We start from the raw sequence: 20,101 nt of genomic DNA on the forward strand, positions 1-20,101 counted from the left end.
TGGCTAAAGGTCAAGGTGGCTAACGTCCGACAGTGGAGGATTCGGTCAGAACATTCATCTGGGAAGCTCCGGTTGGTTTGCCCCTTATCTTTAGCCCCAATGGAGTTTCTCCAATTGAAGTCCTTTTCTTCCCTTACCATAACCACTGGTTTCCTATGAATGGGAAGGAAATGAGAATTTCACTAACTCCAAATCAATATTTTCAGGTAATGATACACTAATTAAGCTCTTTAAAGCTGAAATGATAAGGCAGGAATTTGCTAATGACTTTCCCCTTTGCTTTGGTTGTCACGAATACATCCATATGCATGTTCATTAATCTATAGGATGCCATCCCTCAGTGCCTTGGGAAAAACTCTTTTTGGAACTGTCATGGTTGAAAAATTCATCACCGGGCAAACAGACAAGCTCTAGGCTTGGTCTGGCTGGTCCTTGGTGGACAGATGTACCAGGCTGAGGTACCAGTTCTGAGGCTTGCAGAAGTCAGCCCCCTACTGCTGCAGCCTTCATGAGCCAAAGGTCCTCATGGAGCCATAACAAAGCACGTGTCATGGGAGGCACATATGTGTGCACCCATCTTTGTGCATCTCCACATAACAACAGCATTTTAGAGCTTGTAAAGGGCTTTACAGATATGATCTCGTTTGATCTTTACAGCAATCCTGGGAGAGAGACACTATTATTATTTCTATTTTACAGATGAAAAAACTGAGGTCTTTCCAAACTGAATGGAAAATTTGATTTCCAAATATAGGACTCTGGAAAAGCAAAAGGAGGCAACCGGGAAAATGATATCATAAGGGACTTGATAAGGTTTATTCCTTTTTTTTTTATATTCCTACATGGGAGAATGATACTTGCAACTCATTAGAATGTTCACATTATTATGGAAGTTAGGACTATATATAGATGGAGGGCATGAGTATGAGTTGAATATGGAGGGATGCTTTTTTTTGCTGAGTTTTGAAGGATTTTACTTTTTATTTTATTAAAAATTTTTATTGTCAAAACACACATGGCTAATTTTTCAACACTGATCTTTGGAAAACCCAAATTTCCCCTCCTTCCCCTATCTCCTCCCCATGGAGTTTTAAATGTTTTTATGTTATTTTATTTTAACATGTGCATATATTCATATATATTTCTCTAATTATTGTGCTTCACAAGAAAAATTTGATCAAAAAGGAAAAAAATGAGAAAGAAACTAAAATTCAAACAAACAACAACAAAAAGAGTGAAAATGCTATGAATCTTTTTTTTTAAATGATGAAATTAAAGGGTGAAAGAGGAATGTACTGGGGGAGAAGGAAAGGGAGAAGTTGAATAGTGCAAATTATCTTCCATAAAAAAAAGAGACAAGAAAAAGCTTTTACGATGGAAGGAAAGAAAGATAAGAAAGGGGGAGTAAGTGGACCTCAGTCTCATCAGAATTGGCTCAGTAGGAAATAAGATATATATTCAATAGGAGTATAGAAATCTATCTTACCCTGAAGGAAAATAGGAGGGAAATGGAATATGGGAAGGGGGGAGAGGGTAATAAAAAAGGGCATATTGGGGAAGGGAGTGATCAGTAGCAAAATACTTTTGAGAAGGGACAGGGTGAAAGGAGAGAGAGAATAAATGGGGAGAAATACAATTAACCATAGTAATTGTAAAAAAAAAAGTTCCAAAGCAAGTTTCTCTGATGGAAAATCATTGTTTTCTGGGAAATCATGAGCAGGATGCGCTCAGGAAAAAAAACAACCTGCAAAGTCTTCCGTGAACAAAGTGAAACAGACTGTATAGAAAATAATAGCAATGTTCTGGGATGGTCATCCATACTCAGAGAAGGAACCGATTGGGTCTGAATACAGATCAAAGCATTCTCTATATCTCTCTCTATCCCTCTCTTTATTTTTAACTTAATTTTTTCTTGAGGGTTTTTATTTTCATGAGAGTGGGGAGTGTCCGTCAGGCTTCCTAACTAGCCTCCCAACAAGAACACTACTCTAGCCATTTTACAGACAGAGTAACTGAGCCTTAAAGATGTTCAGTGATCCATTAGCATCATACATCTCTCAGAAACAGGATATGAAGTTGGGTCTCTATTTGAAATTTAAGACTTTCCACCATAGCACACGACATCTTACCAATATGCACTGCTTTGCCCTAAACTAAATGATCCCAAACCACTTGACATCTTCTCTTTTGGGGTCAGCAGTTAATTCTTACTCCCACCAGTCTGGTGCATTTTTCTTGGCTGTCTCCTTTCCCAGAATGCTCTCTGTCCTCACAACAGTCCTCCAGACTTCCTTCCAATCTCAGCTAAAACCTCTTCTTTTACAAGAAACCTCTCCACTGTTAGAATCCACCAATTTTTTCCTCTCTACACCTAATCTGCATATTGTTTTTGACCTTTCTTTACATCCCCCGCATTTAGCACAGTGCTTGATATTTATTGCCTAGACTGTTGGCCTGAGTCCCTCCTGGATGACTTCTAATCTTCTCTCCATTATCACTCAGAAACCACTGCAAGTGAGGAAAAACTCCAAGTTTATGGAATGTAAACTTACTTTTACCCAGAATACCATTAGCATCAGAGCTTACTTAATATAGGTGGTGGCAATGACTCCCAGGGAGTCCAGGCCACAATGTTCCAGGACGCTCAGGGACTTGGCTTTCCTTTAATCTTTACTTCCACGGGAAAACAAACATTTATTTTTAAAATAAACTCTGAAGTTTTTAAAGATAACAACAGAAAATCCTTTCCTCGGGCTGAGAAGGCTGCTCTAAGCATTTTTCTCATCTCTTCAATCAACAAGTCAACAAACCTGCTCTGGGGCAGCTCATCCTCTTAAGGCAGAATACAAGGCGGAGATCACTCTGATCCCCAAGTCTGTGGGTTTCCACCCCATCCCCTTTTTTCTTCTCTCAAAGTTGCCATTCTCCTTGCCAAAACCAATCCTTACTACCTGTGCCTTTGACCCCATCCCTTTCCATCTCCACCAGCAGCTGGTTTCTGCAATCTCTGCCTCTAAAGATGCTGGGATCCCCTGCACCTTTAGAAAGCCTCCATCTGACACCCCCTGCCCCCCAAACACCTGACGGCTCACATCCCTTTCATGGCCAAACTCCTAAGAAAATCTGGTCCAAGAATCTCATGTCTATTTTGTCATTCCTCATTTGACTGAAGCCACTGACACCTGGTAATAACTAGGGTCTTTTTCTTGACCACTCAAGAGAGCCGTACAGACACAGAGTTTGGAATCTGGAGGGGCTGAGTGTAAATCCTACCTCAGTCACTTACTCCTGATGAGATCACTTTCAGTCTCTTTTTATTCATCTGTAAAATGGGAATAATAAAAATATTTATCCATATCTCAGGGTTGGTATGAAGATCACAGAGTTTTCCAAAGTTTAGAGTGCTGTATTAATATTAATTATTATTATTAATTATTAATCAATAAACATTGATTATGTGCCTAGTAAGTTCAAGGCATTGTACTAAGCACTAGGGATACAAAAAGAGGAAAAAGGCAATCCCTGCTATGGAAAAACTGGTTTTTATTATGTCATCAACTCTGTGGTAGACTAAGGCCTGGTCATCTTTGAGTCTTTCTCCTTGCTCACCCCCAGTTGTTAGGTTAATCTTTACAAGGTCTATTGCGTGGCCCCTAGGAGGTCCCCAGTTTTCCCTTTTCCGTAGCCTCTTCCTCAGCACTTCCACTCATCCCCTCTCGCCCAGACCATTATAATTCCCTTTAGATGTGGGAAAGCATCACAGAGGAGGCTGCCATTGGCTCCCTTAGTTTCCTAGGCTGAAGGAGCCAAGAAGCCAGTTTAGACTCGAAGACTTGAAAACTGAGCAATGAGAGCAGCCCCAAAGTGCCTTCCTGGAAGGTCTTCAGGCACAGACTGGAGGAGCATCGGGCAGGTATGTTCTAATGGGGATCTTTGCCGGGCTGGACAGCTCTCCAATCTCATCATCTCTCCTCTGGGTCCCCTTATTGCCCCACACAGCCACCAAGTCCACAAAGATAAAATGGAAGAATGACCAAGGCCCAGCTCCACATCACTAAAAATGAAAGAAATGCGAGAACATCTAGAAACTGGCAAGAACTGAAATAAAAGATTTCTTCCCTCCTGGCTCTGACTGTGACCTCCTGGACTTCTGCCCCAGCAGCCTTCTCCCCCTGCCTGCAGCCCCCTCCTCTCATGGGCCAGTTCCTGCCTGCATCCCCCTGCTCTCATTGGCCAGTTCCTGCCTGGAGCTCCCACTTGAAGAAGTCCTAGGGACATCTTGCTCACCTCTCTGCTTAACTCTTTCAATTTCTTCACCTTCCCATCTCCCCACTGGTTCTCAGCACCTTTGATGAGGACGTGAACTGTCTTTCTTTTTGTCTGTGCTACATTCATACTAATTAGTTAGTATTCTTATTATTAATAATAGTAATTATAAGCTCCTCGAGGGTAGGAACTGTTCATTTTTGTGCCATTTTCATGCTGGCTAGCATCCTTATTATTGATTTAATAATAACAATAGCCATTAGAATATGAGCTAAAGGACAGTCTCTCTGAGCTGTATTAATGCTGGTTATTCTTATTAATGATAATAATTAACAATAACAACAACAACAACAATAATAATAATAATAAGTACCATCAGGTTGAACTCCTTGAAGAAATGTTCCATGTTTCCAAAAAAATTCCTAGCAGCATTTTTGCAGGAGCAAAAAACAAGAGGCAGTAGATGCCCACTGATGGGGAAATAATTACAGATTTGGGGGACCTTGAATATGATGGAATATTGCTATGAAAACGGATGAGGAGAGTAAATTCTGCAAGAGTTGGCTCTTTTCTGCTTTATACTGTATCCCCTGTGCTTAGCACATAGTCAGTGCCTAATAAATGGTATTGATTGGCATGCCAGCACTAAGGACAGCACTCGGTTTATTATAAGCACTTAATAAATGCCTCATGTGGGAACAGTCAAAGTCGGGAGGTTATGGAAAGTCAGGAACACTAATTACTCTTGGGGGAGTTGGGAGTGGATTTAAATGTTCTGAAAAGGCATTTGGGAACATGCCAGGAAAAGCACCAAAGCAGCTCATACCCTTTGACCCAGAGATCCCACTGCTTGTTTAAAGAGATCAAAGATTGAAAGAAATGTTCCATGTTTCCAAAAAAATTCCTAGCAGCATTTTTGCAGGAGCAAAAAACAAGAGGCAGTAGATGCCCACTGATGGGGAAATAATTACAGAATTGGGGACCTTGAATATGATGGAATATTGCTATGAAAATGGATGAGGAGAGTAAATTCTGCTTAGCGGGGAAAGCTTCTAACTGAGGAACTTAAACGGGGTGATGCTCCTCTGGCCTGTCTTTGTTGAGGTAAAGGACTATGGGTGACAAATGGTATATACACTGTGCCATTGGGTTCTAAAGATGTGTTGCTGGTTTTGCTGAACTGCTCCCCCATTTTAAGTTAATTAAATGACTTAGTTGTGACATAAATTAAAATTATTTAAATTTATTAAAATAATAATTTATTGACTAAATTAATAATTTATTAAAATAAAAATTATTAAATCAATTTAATTGATCACAAGATAGCCATAAAAATGGAAGAAAAAGAGATCTCCACTATTCAATGGCATTCAATGGCTGCCTATTGCTATAGGGGTCAAACATGAACTCAGTGCAAAGGCTGTGGCCTCTCAAGCCCTCCTCAAGCCTACACTGGCTTTACTCCTTCACATCAGTCCCCACTCTCTTCTCTGCCCAAATTAGCCTATTTTGTGTTTCCCACTCGTGATGTTTTATCTCCCACCTCCGAGCCTTTGCACAGGCTGAATTCCCCGCACTTAGGAATCACAGGAGCAGGGTCTCAAGCTTTTCCCCGTCACCTCCTGAACTTTGAGATAAGAGACAAGTCACTCGTCCCAGGCTCAGTTTCCTCATCTTTAAAGTCAGAGGAGGTTGAGTTCTGAGCTATAAGCCCATGAGCCCTCATTCCCTCCGTCACCAGCAGCAGGTGCATGAATTACCATTTGCCAACAGATCATTAGCAATCATGGCCGCTCGTTTTCTGCATGAACAAAGCGCTACTTAGGCTTGAGATGCTAAAGCGGAATAACTCCAAGTAAATGAATAATTCCCATGATTCGATTCCCCCAGATCGGTGTGTGTCATGGTGACAGGCCTGTAAGTCACTGCGTCAGGGCTGCCGGAAAAGGACCTCAGACACTTTCACTTATGATGAGGAGCGGGGCCCCAGGAGGAAGTCACCCACCCGGGGTCAGGCAGCACCAGCCTGCTGGAGGTTCATGATGGGGCAGTCTCTGTTCCAAGATGGTGCTCAATCTTTGTGGTTCAAATCTCATCTCAGGCCCTTCTGGGTTTGACCCCAGGCAAGGCACTGAACCCTCCCGAACTCGCTTCCCCAGGAGCAAAGTGGATGCTGTTCCCGAGACCATCTGCCTAAGAGGTCTGTGCTAGGTAACGGCCACCACCATGCGCCCACAACTGAGGAGCCAGCACTTACAAGGGACTGTGAGATTTGCAAAACTCTTTACATGTGCTGCCTCCCTCATTCTCCTGGCAACCCCAGGGCATACCATGCTATCATTATAACAGTTTGAATTTTATTGCACCCATTCTACAGGTGATGAAACTGAGGCTGAAAGGCTGCATAGCTTGCCCAAAGGGGGGGAAAAACATTTTATAAACTGTCAAGTAGTAAAGAAGTGGGAAATGACTGTCTTGGACTGACTTGAGCTTGCCAGTTCTCAGAGAGGAGCACGGAAAACCAAGGGGACTAAGGTTTTCACAGATAAGGAGCAGTGTGATCCCCTGGAAGGGCAGTGGCAAGAAAGGGCTATGACCTCTCTCTGTCTCTCTGTCTCTCTGTCTCTGTCTCTGTCTCTGTCTCTGTCTCTGTCTCTGTCTCTGTCTCTGTCTCTCTCTCTCTCTCTCTCTCTCTCTCTCTCTCTCTCTCTCTCTCTCTCTCTCTGTCTCTCTCTCTCTGTCTCTCTCTATCTTTGTCTGTCTCTGTCTCTCCCTCCCTCTCCCTCTCTCTCACAGGGCATAGGAGTGGGTCCTGGGCACCGTAAGAGATCTGACCCCCGCAGAGCCCCCCACACTTTGCTCCACCTGGAGAAAAGGCTCATTGACTGGCTAGTTCGGAATGACAATGTCCCAGAATCCTTTTGGTCCTTGAACGACCACGACTCGTGACTGAATCATCTTCTGGATCATCAGCCCTGTAGCCCACAAAGAAGTGAGAACTTTATCCACGTGGGACAAAATGTAAAACTAAAACTCTGCAGTCAGGAAGTCTGGATCCGGCTGAAGAACTAAATGAGAAAACGTTGCCCGGAGCAGAGGGGCTGGGGCTCCTGTCTACGGACCTCATCTTGCTGACAAAACAGAAGAAATAGTTTTTCCTTTCAAAATATATTTTTATATATATTTTAAAATCTGGCCAAGGCCACTAGGGGGCGCGACAGTGCACAGAGCTTGGGCTGGCTTTGAGAAGATAAATTAAAATACAACCTCAGACACTTCCTAGCCGTGGGACTCTGACCAAGAAATGTGACCTCTGTCTGCCTCAGTTTCTTTAACTGTAAAATGGGGATAAATGCACATCTCTCGCAGGGTTGTTATGAAGACCAAATGAGATTATATTTGTAAATTGTGGATTAATGGCCCATAGGGTGGGTGCTTAATAAGTGCATGTCCCCTCCTCCCTCCTCTTCCCTGCTTGGGGCATCCGTTGCTAGTTCAGCAAGACTCAGCAAGTCAGTGCCATCACAGGCTGCCCTAGCAGCAAATAAGCAGTGCCCGGCGCTGAGAGCCCACCCGGAGCCGTCCTCCCACGGATCGGGACCCAAAGGTCATTTAGCTCGGCTGCCCCAGGGATCAAGCAAGGCTGGGGCCTGGGTCCCTGAATTAAAACTGCGTGGAAAGTCCCGGACCACGCCAGCGCTGCTCTGCTGGGGACACTTTTAGTATGGGGAGGGGGATGCATGAGATGCAAGTAAGTAACGGTCCCGCTCTCAGAAAGCTCCGGCTCCGATCGGGGGAGACAGGGGAGAATCGGAGGCCAGAAAACTGTTCAGAACAAGGGAAGGGACTGAACATGGCGGGAAGGGATTCATTACCATCAGGATTGTATGGACAGCAACAGCTCTGGGAAGTGAGAGCTTCATGCCAGAAGTCCTCAATGTCAGGGGACCCCAGTAAAGGGCAGGAGACCCCTCAATGAAGGACCCAGAGGATCCCTGAGCCAGGAGGCTCCCCACAAAGGAGCAGGAGACCCCTCAATGAAGGACCCAGAGGAACACTGAGCCAGGAGGCTCCCCACAAAGGGGCAGGAGACCCCTCAATGAAGGGTCCAGAGGATCACTGAGCCAGGAGGCTCCCCACAAAGGAGCAGGAGACCCCTCAATGAAGGGTCCAGAGGATCACTGAGCCAGGAGGCTCCCCACAAAGGGGCAGGAGACCCCTCAATGAAGGGTCCAGAGGATCACTGAGCCAGGAGGCTCCCCACAAAGGGGCAGGAGACCCCTCAATGAAGGGTCCAGAGGATCACTGAGCCAGGAGGCTCCCCACAAAGGAGCAGGAGACCCCTCAATGAAGGATCCAGAGGATCACTGAGCCAGGAGGCTCCCCATAAAGGAGCAGGAAACCCCTCAATGAAGGGTCCAGAGGATCACTGAGCCAGGAGGCTCCCCACAAAGGGGCAAGAGATCCCTCAATGAAGGATCCAGAGGATCACTGAGCCAGGAGGCTCCCCACAAAGGGGCAGGAGATCCCTCAATGAAGGACCCAGAGGATCACTGAGCCAGGAGGCTCCCCACAAAGGAGCAGGAGACCCCTCAATGAAGGATCCAGAGGATCACTGAGCCAGGAGGCTCCCCACAAAGGGGCAGGAGACCCCTCAATGAAGGGTCCAGAGGATCACTGAGCCAGGAGGCTCCCCACAAAGGGGCAGGAGACCCCTCAATGAAGGGTCCAGAGGATCACTGAGCCAGGAGGCTCCCCACAAAGGGGCAGGAGACCCCTCAATGAAGGGTCCAGAGGATCACTGAGCCAAGAGGCTCCCCACAAAGGGGCAGGAGACCCCTCAATGAAGGGTCCAGAGGATCACTGAGCCAGGAGGCTCCCCACAAAGGAGCAGGAGACCCCTCAATGAAGGATCCAGAGGATCACTGAGCCAGGAGGCTCCCCACAAAGGAGCAGGAAACCCCTCAATGAAGGGTCCAGAGGATCACTGAGCCAGGAGGCTCCCCACAAAGGAGCAGGAGACCCCTCAATGAAGGGTCCAGAGGATCACTGAGCCAGGAGGCTCCCCACAAAGGAGCAGGAGACCCCTCAATGAAGGGTCCAGAGGATCACTGAGCCAGGAGGCTCCCCATAAAGGAGCAGGAAACCCCTCAATGAAGGGTCCAGAGGATCACTGAGCCAGGAGGCTCCCCACAAAGGAGCAGGAGACCCCTCAATGAAGGACCCAGAGGATCACTGAGCCAGGAGGCTCCCCACAAAGGAGCAGGAAACCCCTCAATGAAGGGACCAGAGGATCACTGAGCCAGGAGGCTCCCCATAAAGGGGCAGGAGACCCCCAACAGGGAGCCAGGAGACTCCCCATGAAGAGCAGGAGACTCCCAATGGGGAGCCAGGAGGCTGTGAGGAGGAAGCAGGAGACCCTTGCTTGAGATGGAGATGACCGCAGAAGGCTAGAGAAGGTGGGACTAGTAGGATTTCAGCTGAGGTGGTGGGATGGTTTAGGAAGCTGACGGGGGAAGAAGGCAAAATGATCCCAAATTCATGTTCATTCCTGGATTATCAACTGCCATCAAATTAATTCCTATTTTTGAAGGACCCTTCATGAGCCCTACCGACACCCCCAAACATATTTTTCTTTATAAAAATGGTTTTCTACAAGAGGAGCTTCCGTATCAAAAATCCTAGATGTTCCGCACAAGTGTGGCCGTGGGGCCCAGTGGATGGAGAACTGGCCTTAAAGCCAAGGAGCTGTGAGTTCTAGTCCTGCCTTTGACATAGGGTGACCCTGAGCACGCCATTTACATCTCCACTTAGCTGGGTTTCCCCATCCTAGCAAGGAAGGGCTGGCTCAGAGCTCTCCAGGGTCCTGCCAATCTATATGATTCTAGAGAGGCATCCCCCCATTTCCCAGGCACTTACAAGAAGCAGCATCAGGGAGAGTAGCAGAAGTCCTTGGAGAGAGAGCTAGACTAGGAATTAACGGATCCGAGTTCGAATCCTCCCTATGGTAAAACCTGTGTGACCAGGAAGGTTAGAGATTTACTTTGCTCTTCTATGAAGGGGACACATAATCCATGTCCCAGTTGTCCCCCAAGGCCGTCGGGGCTTCCAGAGGGAACGGTACGGCGGCAGGCCCTCTGACTCACTGCTGAGGAAGCTGGTCCCCGGGTCCTCCGTGTTACCAGGACGAGAAGCAGGGCCCTGACTGGCAAGCTCTTGCTTTCTCCTGTGCTGATATTTTCTTTTTGTTTGATTATTCACATAGTTTCTGTATTTGCATAATTAATGCCGGGCTTTGTGTAAATGTCAGCCCTGACCATGGCTAAGCTCTGCCCCTCCTCTGGACCCGCCGTGCCACTCTCACACCAGGATGCCCAGGGTTCAGGCTGGGTCAAAGGGCCTCTTCATCCCCAGACAGGACCTTGGAGACTCATGATTTTGCTGCCCTCAGGGACTCTCTGTATGTCACATCCCTCCACCAGGGCACAGCCTCCTCAGTAACTTCTGCTCTCTGAACTCCCAAAGACAACAAGGGTTAAGGCTACCCGGGGTGATGGTCAGGGTGGGCCAGAGTCAGGACTCGAACTCATGCCTTTTTGACCCCCTCCCCCCCTCCACTGGCTCTTTGCTCTACCCAGCTGCCGCTCTCAACAGGGTGATTATGAGGATCAAACCACTATAAATCTTAAAGCAATATGTATAAATGTCAGATATTTATCACGAACAAATGAGGAGGAACACAAGAATGTCAGTGGGATCAAAGCTGCCTCCTGTGCTCCCGCTCCCCGCCCAAATCCCAGGCTGGCTCCAGGGGCCTTGAAGGCTGCCCAGGCACCCCGAACTCCAAGAAAGGGCGGGCCCGGGAGTTCCCCTACAGTGAACTGCAGAGGAGCAGCCGCCCCTCCCCTCGCTCCAGAAAAAGAAATGAGCCAAAAGGTCAGGCCTCCCCTGGGAGAAGAGCTCATTGTCATTCTCCAGGAAGAGGCAAGTCCACTCAGGCCAGCGTCCCATTCCCTCCAGGAAGGAAGGGGCAGGGAGCCAGGGGAAAGGCAAGTAGGAGCAAGGTTGAGAGGCCCTTATCCCAAGCCTGATTAACTCATTACTGGTTCAGCCATCGAGCTGCCTGGGGGGGCTCCTCAGAGAGGACAGCTTCCTCCACAAATCTGCCCTTCGGAGTCGGGGGGCTGAAGGAGACTTTTGGGAGTCCCTTGGACAACAAGGAGATCAATTCGGCCAAGTACAGTAATTAATTCTGTCTATTTACCGGAAGGTCACATACTAATGCTGAAGCTTAAATACTTGGGCCACAAAATGAGAAGATGGACTCATGGGAAGAGACCCTGGGAAAGATGAGGGCCAGGGGCAAAGGGCGACGAGCTGGGGAGGTGGTGACGGAAGCAGGGAACGGAGCCTGGACAGACTCTACAGAGGATGGGCAGAAGGGGTCCCTGGCAGGCTGGGGTCCCTGGGATCACGAAGAGCGGGGACAAACCTCCTCTACTCTATCCCCTGCTCCCAGCCACCTGCAGCAGTACGATGGATACACCGACAGGAGTCGGGAAGATCGGAATTAAAACCTGGGCTCAGGCTGTATAAGCTTGGATAAGGCACTTCATCCCAATTTACCTCATCTGTAAAATGGGGACACCCCAGAGAAGGAAACGGCCAGCAGACCAGTATCTTTGCCAAGCAAAGTCCAAGGTAAAGGGTTAGACACGCCTGAACAATACCAACAACAATCTGCCCTCGGCGGCGCTTGGTGACGCCCCCTTCAGGAAAGTGAGCTGCCGGGAAGGCAGGTCTGAGCCCCCCACCGAAGGGCCACAGGGACAGACCTGACTGTTCTTCCACTTAATTGTAACAGCAAGACCAGGGACTCGAGGAAGGAAAATAGCAAACACTGCTGGCAAAGGAGGGGCTCCCAGGACATTTGGGGAAGTGGGAGAGGGGCAGAAGCGGACCACCCGCAGGGAGGTGGGATGTATGATGGAGTCCACAGAAAGGGCAGAAGCCAAAGGAAAGGGGCAGAAATCACCCCCACATGCGCTGTTTGACTCAGGCTTGTACAAGGGGGTCGCCCTGGGCTTGGATGTTGTAGGAGAGATGGCAGAGAAAGGACAGAATCTAGCCAAGTATAGTGAGTAACGTGAGCCCTTTGCAGAGGCAGAAGGGGGCAAAGGGAGAAGCCAGGAGCACCCTGGGGACCACCAGAGCTTTCCTCAGCAAGTGTAGACACCCCCCCCACAGACAGGGATCAGCAAACGATCCGAAATTCTAGTGGCCAAGGGTGCTGTTCTGGACACTGAGAAGGGACCGCCCAGGCTCAGAGCCAGCTTGTGTCGGAGTCAGGCTTCCAAACTGGACCGAGCCGACTCCACGGCCCCCCTCTCTCCTTGGGCTGTGACCTTTAAAAGCCAGCTAGGACTGTTCCTCCCCTGTGTGAGATGCTGCTGTTTATAGCATTCTCCTCCTTAAACCCTGACCTTGTGATTGCCCTATGACCTCTGTCCTTTTAAAGTCCCGGGCAGAGTCATTCTGTACCCACTGCCTGGTGGACAGACCTCATTCTCTTCCATTTATCCCAGGCTAAATCCAGAGGACGCCCTGTTAACTCCTAAAGCCTCACACCCAGCGTGCTCTTGAGCTCAGTCTTAAAGAGCCCTAACAAAATGAGCTAAGTGGCAGAGCACACAGAGCATGGGGTCTGAAGTTAAGGAGACTCAATCTAGGGGCAGCTCAGTGGCGCAGTGGATGGAGCACCAGCCCTGAATTCAGGAGGACCAGAGTTCAAATCTGGCCTCAGACACAATACTTCCTGTGTGACCCTGGGCAAGTCACTTAACTCCAATTGCCTCAGCAAAAAACAAAAAAAAGAAGATGAAGACTCAATTCAATTTAATTTGGCAATAGACCATTTCCACTTGTCTTTGTTTTTCCTTTCTCAGTGATTCTCCCTTTTGTTCTAATCTTTCTTTTACAACTTGACTAATATGGAAATATATGGCTATGTATAACATAACAGATTGCTTGCTGGGAGGGAGCGAGGGAGGAGGGAGAAAATGGAAAGAAAAATCTTATAAACATAAAAGCTGAAAATTATCTTTACATGTAATTGGGGGGAAGTATTATTAAATGGGGGAGGGAACATAGGCAGAAAGCTATCCCAAAAGCAACTCAATTTACCCTTCATTTGATAAATGGAAAAACGGAGGCTCAAGGTCTTGCCCAAGGTCACACAAAGAGTAATTAGCATGGCGGAGCAGTTTTAGAGAAGGAAACTGAAGCCCCAAGAGGAGAAGATCGTACAAGCGCACATAGGTCTGATCCTCAATAGCAAGTGCACCTATGGGGGCTCAGAAGTGACCAAGATAGAAAACCCAGCATGCCGGATTCACCTCTACAACCCAGAGGACAAAAGCAGCGGACCACCGACCGGAGACTCAGCGGTAGCAGGAGCTGGGGAAGTGGGGAATGCTACGCTGCAGTGGTCCATCTCCTCCTACGAGTTAGAGAGGCGATGCAATCTTTATTAGGACATATAGCTGCGAGGCTCTTATGATTCTCAGTAGTTATGAACTCCATGAAGGCAACAGCTACTTAATTTTTGTCTCTGTATTTCCAAAAACCCAGTAGCACGACTCTCGGTGACCAGAGTTAATTCCCTGGTGAACCCCCGATTGACTCTCTTCTCTGCTGCCAGAAGCCTCATCCCTCGTAACTGCTCCCTCCTTTGAGTTTCTTGTTTCTAAGTCTGACTGGAGGATATGTTGTCTCCTCTCTCAAATTTGCCTCAAATTCTCTTGAACTCAGAACTTTCAAGCTGCTGAAAGGCGTGCTTCCCACTGTGTGTGTGGGGATAGCTAGATTTTGTGGTTAATGGGGGGGGGAGAAAATCTACTTTCTTTACCCTGCTACTCTCTTGCATCAGCTCCAAGTCACACTCTGCATAGCTTGAACTCTGGAACTTCCAACCTATTCTACTGAATAAAGGGTTACCCACTGACATGGCTGATATTTTCCAAGCCAATGAACAGGCTCCTCTTCTAATTCAATCAAAGAGATATTAGTTCACATTTCCTAAAGACTTCAATAGGCATGGGGGCATCTTTACAGTTAACTAACCACTTCTCTATCGGGCCCTTACTTTCTGTGATGAGAGCCAAGACTTCCCAGGCAGAGGAGCTGGTTAAATTATCTGCTATCCACTAGTGTAATCAAGTGCTTTCTACCTGCTTGTGCTTTTAAAAAGTTGGATAAATCGAATTGAATCCAAGGTCCCTTCTAGTTCTAATTGGGGGAGTGAGGAGGAAGAGGAAGAAGAGACAAAAATAATTATAGTCAGGATCCCAAGTTAAGTACGTTCAATAACCTTACCGCAGACGTGAGACGGACAAGAAGTTCATCACTGGTTTCTTCTGTATCTTCAATTTTCTGCTGGGGCCTGAAAAACAAACATTGAATTACTTTTTAGATTTTTTTTTTTCAGATTGGCCATATCATCCACACTGTGTAGAAAACCGTGGGGCAAATGGCAGTCTTGTAGCAAGCCATCACAAATCCCAGATGCAATCATAATAACACTCGGGTGACTAATCCCACAGCGGTCTAACTATTTTCATTAAATCAATAAGCATGCTGCCAAATTCAATTAATCACAGGTATAAGACTCGTTCTCCAAACATCACCAAGGATGACACTTGATATATAAGGTTTGGGCCCCGATGGCAGAATTAAGAACCATGGGTGGGGGAGGGTTACGAGGTAAATTTAAGCTGAGGATGAGAAGGGAGAGATTATTCTTCCTGTGTATCCTTGTTCAGATACAAGTTAGAAGAGGCAGTTTCCAAGTCAAATTCTCTGAAGAGGAAAAGTGTCCTTGACCATTGAGGTAATCCCCAAGTGAAATGGGCTGGTAATTAGTTCTCCCTCAATGAAGGCCTCCCCTCAAACGCTGAATCATGAATCCTAGGATTTGTTGTTGAGGGAATTCCTTGTTAGGTGTGGGTTAGATTAGTGGGCCTCCACTAGGTTTTATTATTCTGTGAAAAGAAAATACACAACTTCCTAACAAGCAATAGAGTCCAAGAATGGAATGGACTACTACGGGAAGGAGTGGGCTCCCCATCTTTGGGCAGCTTCTACCAGAAGTCATACGATAGACATCGGTGTAGAAAAGATTCTCTACTTTTTGCTCAAATAATATGGATTCAAGGCCTTCTACTATTCCAGTTAATACCCGCAGGACATCTCTAGCTCATCAACTGAGGATAGAATTTGTCACTCGCACTCAATCAAGCATGGAGACTATTTGGATGATCGATGGAGTTGTCTTTGTCATAAATCTTAGGCCTAGAGCATTTTAAGCAGCCTCCATATGTTTAAGCCAGTTCCCAGACCTCGGACATAGAAGAACATAGGGTCCTGTCCTCCAAGAGCCTTCATCCTCACCGCTGATAACAGCTGGGGATTCTATGGCTCCTTAAGGTTTGCAAAGCACTTCACATAATTATCTTGCTAGATCCTCCCAACAATTCTGAGAAGCAAGAGCTATTATTATCTCCATTCTACAGATAAGAAAACTGAGAAAGGTTAAATGATTGCCTCAGGATCCAGCAGTGAAAGCTTCTCAGGAGATATGCCTCTGACTAGTGGGCTGAAATAGAAGTGAGAAGGTATTTGAGATAGAGGAAGGAGTTTGAACCACAGAGATTTGATCTCAGCAAGTACTGATTGAGTTCCTATATACACCAAAGACCGACCCATTAAAGGTCATCATAACCTAGAACCAGAACTAGAATGGATCTCCAAGATAATTCAATTCCCTCTTTTCACAGCTAAGCTTCAGCCTAGAAAAGGGCTATCAAGGTCATGTCTAGGATTCCAGTCGTGAACTGTGTCTGGATCCTGGAGGCCATTTATTCCAACCTTCCCATTTTACAGATGGCAAGACTGAGATCCAAAGAACTGGTGAGTTGTTTAGGTGAACGGAGATGGATGGATCATAAATTATAGAGACTCAGAGGCCATTTAGTATTTTACTAGAATTAGAGAACTGAGATCCCCAGAGCTGGAATGACCTGTGCATAATTACCAGGGTAATCAGGAAAGCTTTTGCTATTGATAAGGAAGCAGAAAGTTTGGGCAGAAAAGGCAGGACCAAATTCCCGATGGATACGAGTATCCTCAAAAGGCAAGGAAAGGAGTCTGCACTCGATCCCGGAGTCACTGTGAGTTTCTAAATAAGCAAGGGACATGGGAGAAGGACTTTTAAAAGGGAAAAGTCACCATATATTTCAGTTTGTAAGAAAATCTTGAATGTTCCTAAACATGAAGAGAGGGGAAGGAAGAGAGAAGGAGAACATCCAAGATTCGATTAGAAAACTCACTTAAATTTTTTTTAAGGTAGTCAAAGCAGGACCTTGGCCCGAGACACTTTCTCTGGCTAATGAAAATCGGTGGCAAATCTGATTGCAACAAGCTATCCCTTTAAATCCAAGTCGTGGAGCCAGGAGGATTCACGGTAATTATACCCCTAAGAAAGCAACTCCAAGATCAGAGCTCCCGTGATCGATTTCCATTCATAGCTAAGTACAACAAGCCAACTCGAGATTTTATCCACAGAGGGCAAAGGGCTCCTCCCTAGACTCAGAAAGACTCTAATAGGAACATCTCCAGGAATTAAAATGAAAAGGCAGCTGATCAATTCTGCCTTGAGTTTTTTGAAATTGCATTAAAGTCTTTTTTTCCCCTTCCTTCCTTCCTTCCTTCCTTCCTTCCTTCCTTCCTTCCTTCCTTCCTTCCTTCCCTCCTTCCTTCCTTTCTTCCTTCCTTCCTTCCTTCCTCCTTTCCTTCCTTCCTTCCTTCCTTCCTTCCTTCCTTCCTTCCTCCTTTCCTTCCTCCTTTCCTTCCTTCCTTCCTTCCTTCCTTCCTTCCTTCCTTCCTTCCTTCCTTCCTTCCTTCCTTCCTTCCTTCCTTCCTTCCTTCCTTCCTTCCTCCTTTCCTTCCTTCCTTCCTTCCTTCCTTCCTTCCTTCCTTCCTTCCTTCCTCCTTTCCTTCCTTCCTTCCTTCCTTCCTTCCTTCCTTCCTTCCTTCCTTCCTTCCTTCCTTCCTTCCTTCCTTCCTCCTTTCCTTCCTTCCTTCCTTCCTTCCTTCCTTCCTTCCTTCCTTCCTTCCTTCCTTCCTTCCTTCCTTCCTTCCTTCCTTCCTTCCTTCCTTCCTTCCTTCCTTCCTTCCTTCCTTCCTTCCTTCCTTCCTTCCTTCCTTCCTTCCTTCCTTCCTTCCTTCCTTCCTTCCTTCCTTCCTTCCTTCCTTCCTTTCTTTCTTTCTTTCTTTCTTTCTTTCTTTCTTTCTTTCTTTCTTTCTTTCTTTCTTTCTTTCTTTCTTTCTTTCTTTCTTTTTCTTTTCTTATCACACCCTCTCCACTGGAGTCGTTAACTCCAAACCATGGATTTTACGAGATTTCCTAACATAAAGGTACGAACCAGCACTGTTGGCTTCCAGTGCGTAATTTAATTACTCCCACAGTCCAGAGTTGGGAAGAGTAATTGACAGCCTGTCTGATAAAGGCAGAAGTGCGAACAAAGACCTTAGGATTTTCCAGGCGGCTGCTGAACTTCAGAAAAGAAATTGGACTTCTGCAAAACAGAACAATCTCCCCCGGAGTAATTTGGGAGACCCTGGTGGTATTCACGAAACGCTCCCTGATATTTAACCAAGCTTTTCTGAGCTAGGAACGATGCTGTGCCGGCATCGATCACTCTGTGGGACTTGGGACTCAAAGGAGAATCATTATAATTATATCTGATGTTTGTGGAACGCTTTAAAAGTTTGCAAAGCAAACCGTCTCATTTAAGCTGAACCGCCCCGCTGGGGAGGCAGAATTCAGTAGATAAGTTTCCTCGTCCCTTTTACAGGGGAGCAAGCCCAGTCACAGGGTTCTAGATGTGGAGCAGAAGCATCCGAGGCCATTTGGGCCAAGCCTCTCTTTTTATGGACGAGAACAGGGGGGCAAAAGCATGAGAAATGACAGTCGAGGCTGGATCTGAACCCAAGGCCTCTGGCTCAGCCCCACCACTTTTCCTCTGGCACTGATCCAGCAGTGGAAGGCTAAGCTGGGCCAGTGGGACCCCAAGCGGTAGAACCCGGGAGCCCGCCGCTGACTCACATCGCCTTGGCCGTGCCCCGCAGGGAGTCGTGCCCTTTCACGTCTCCCTCCCACCAGGGGATGCCTGCTGGCTGAGCTCATGAGCCCGCCGCATTCCATGCTGACGGTACCTTGGACACATCCTGTCATAAATCTGCTTTCCACAACCTGGGGCCAGAACCTTATACAACTGGGGAGAACCCAAACATCCCCGGACAGGCTCTTTTCCCATGGGGGTCGCTCAGACCTGAGCCGTCTCGGTGATAAGCAGCCCAATAGTGTCCCAGCAGAAACAGCCTGAGCGTCTGCCCTCGGCCAGCCTCCGTGTGCATGGCGTGCTTCATGGAGGGCCCACACACAGGCAGATGTAGGAGAAAGAAAGAAACAGACTTGCAACAATCTGAGGCACTGGGGATGAGAGGAAAGAGGGCATATTGCAAAGCAGAGGGCATGGGCTCAAAACCCAGCTCTACATTACCTTGTAACCCTAGACAAGTCATTTTACTGCTAAGCTCTTCTTTCCCCAGCTCCCCCCAATGGGGGGCTTGGACAAGAAGCTTTCCAAGGCGTGTACCAGCTCCAAACTGAGCCCAGCTTCCAGAGACTAAAGCCCACTGGGAGGTCTGCTCTCCCAAACCTCCTCCCATGATCCTGTTAGGTCTGCTGCCTTTTTCTCATAGCTAAATCATCCATCTTCCACCCCCATTAAGCTGGATACTCTTCTCTCCCTCTCTCCAACCCTCTCCTTCTCCCTCAGTGATTCTCACTCACTCCCATGAATTCAGCTGTCATCTCAACATGGCAACTCCCAAATCTATCAACTCATCTCTAAGCTCCTTCCTGAAACCTTATCCCACCTGCCCATCAAAACCTCACTCCAAACCTCCCCCATGGCGAATCACACTCAACACCATCAAGACAAAACTCATCATTTCCTCTATAAAATCCTGCTTGGCCCCTTTTTTTCTCTTGAGTGCTCCATCACTCTGCCAGTTGATCAAATCCATAACCTTGGAATCATCATGGATTCTCCCTTCTTGTTTATCTTCTACAACCAATAACACTCATAATATAGGTAGCCATTATATAATACTTTGTGCCAGGCACTGGGCCATAAGCATTTATAATTATTAGCTCATTTGATCCTCATGATAACCCCGAGAAGGAGGTGCTATTATTATCCCCATTTTGCAGAAGAGGAAACTGAGTCACATAGCTAGATTTGAACCCAGGTCTCCAAAGTAGGTGCTACTGTCTATTGCCACAGCATCTTGATTTTATCTATTACCTCTCCCATCTCTCTCCTCCCTACTCATACGGCCACCTTTCCCCAGATCTTTTATCTGGATTATTACAAATAAGCTCCCATTTTGTTTTACTCCTTGAAGTTGATTACTTTTTCCTCACCAATCCATCCTCAAATCGATTGCCAAAGTTTCCTTCAGACGACAACAGATATTATGATATCATTTGCCTGCTCAAAAAATCTCTACTGGCTCTCTCCTACCTATGGGAAAAGAGAGTTTCCTTAGTTTGGCTTTCAAAGCCTTCCCTTACACAGTCACAACTTATCTTCTTAGTGAGTTCACTTTCTTTTTCTTAAGTTTTATTTCCTATTCCAAGGGCCTTTCCAGACCCCAGTGATCCTTCTCCTAGATCCTAGAGTCAGTCACCTGGGTCATCCTCCTTCGC

The 20,101-nt window shown here is 46.9% G+C and overlaps 1 protein-coding gene across 1 annotated transcript in view; it reads right to left on the reverse strand.

Annotated features, from left to right (window-relative positions):
• RAPGEF5 (Rap guanine nucleotide exchange factor 5) overlaps nucleotides 1-20,101 on the reverse strand; it is a 107,742-nt gene that overhangs the window by 20,572 nt on the left and 67,069 nt on the right. The window contains exon 6 of the mRNA XM_074269493.1: nucleotides 14,641-14,707. Within this exon, the coding sequence (XP_074125594.1) occupies nucleotides 14,641-14,707 (67 nt within the window). The remainder of the gene's footprint in view (nucleotides 1-14,640; nucleotides 14,708-20,101) is intronic.

This window comes from Sminthopsis crassicaudata, chromosome 5, assembly GCF_048593235.1.
Source record: "Sminthopsis crassicaudata isolate SCR6 chromosome 5, ASM4859323v1, whole genome shotgun sequence".
Taxonomy (NCBI): Eukaryota; Metazoa; Chordata; class Mammalia; order Dasyuromorphia; family Dasyuridae; genus Sminthopsis; species Sminthopsis crassicaudata.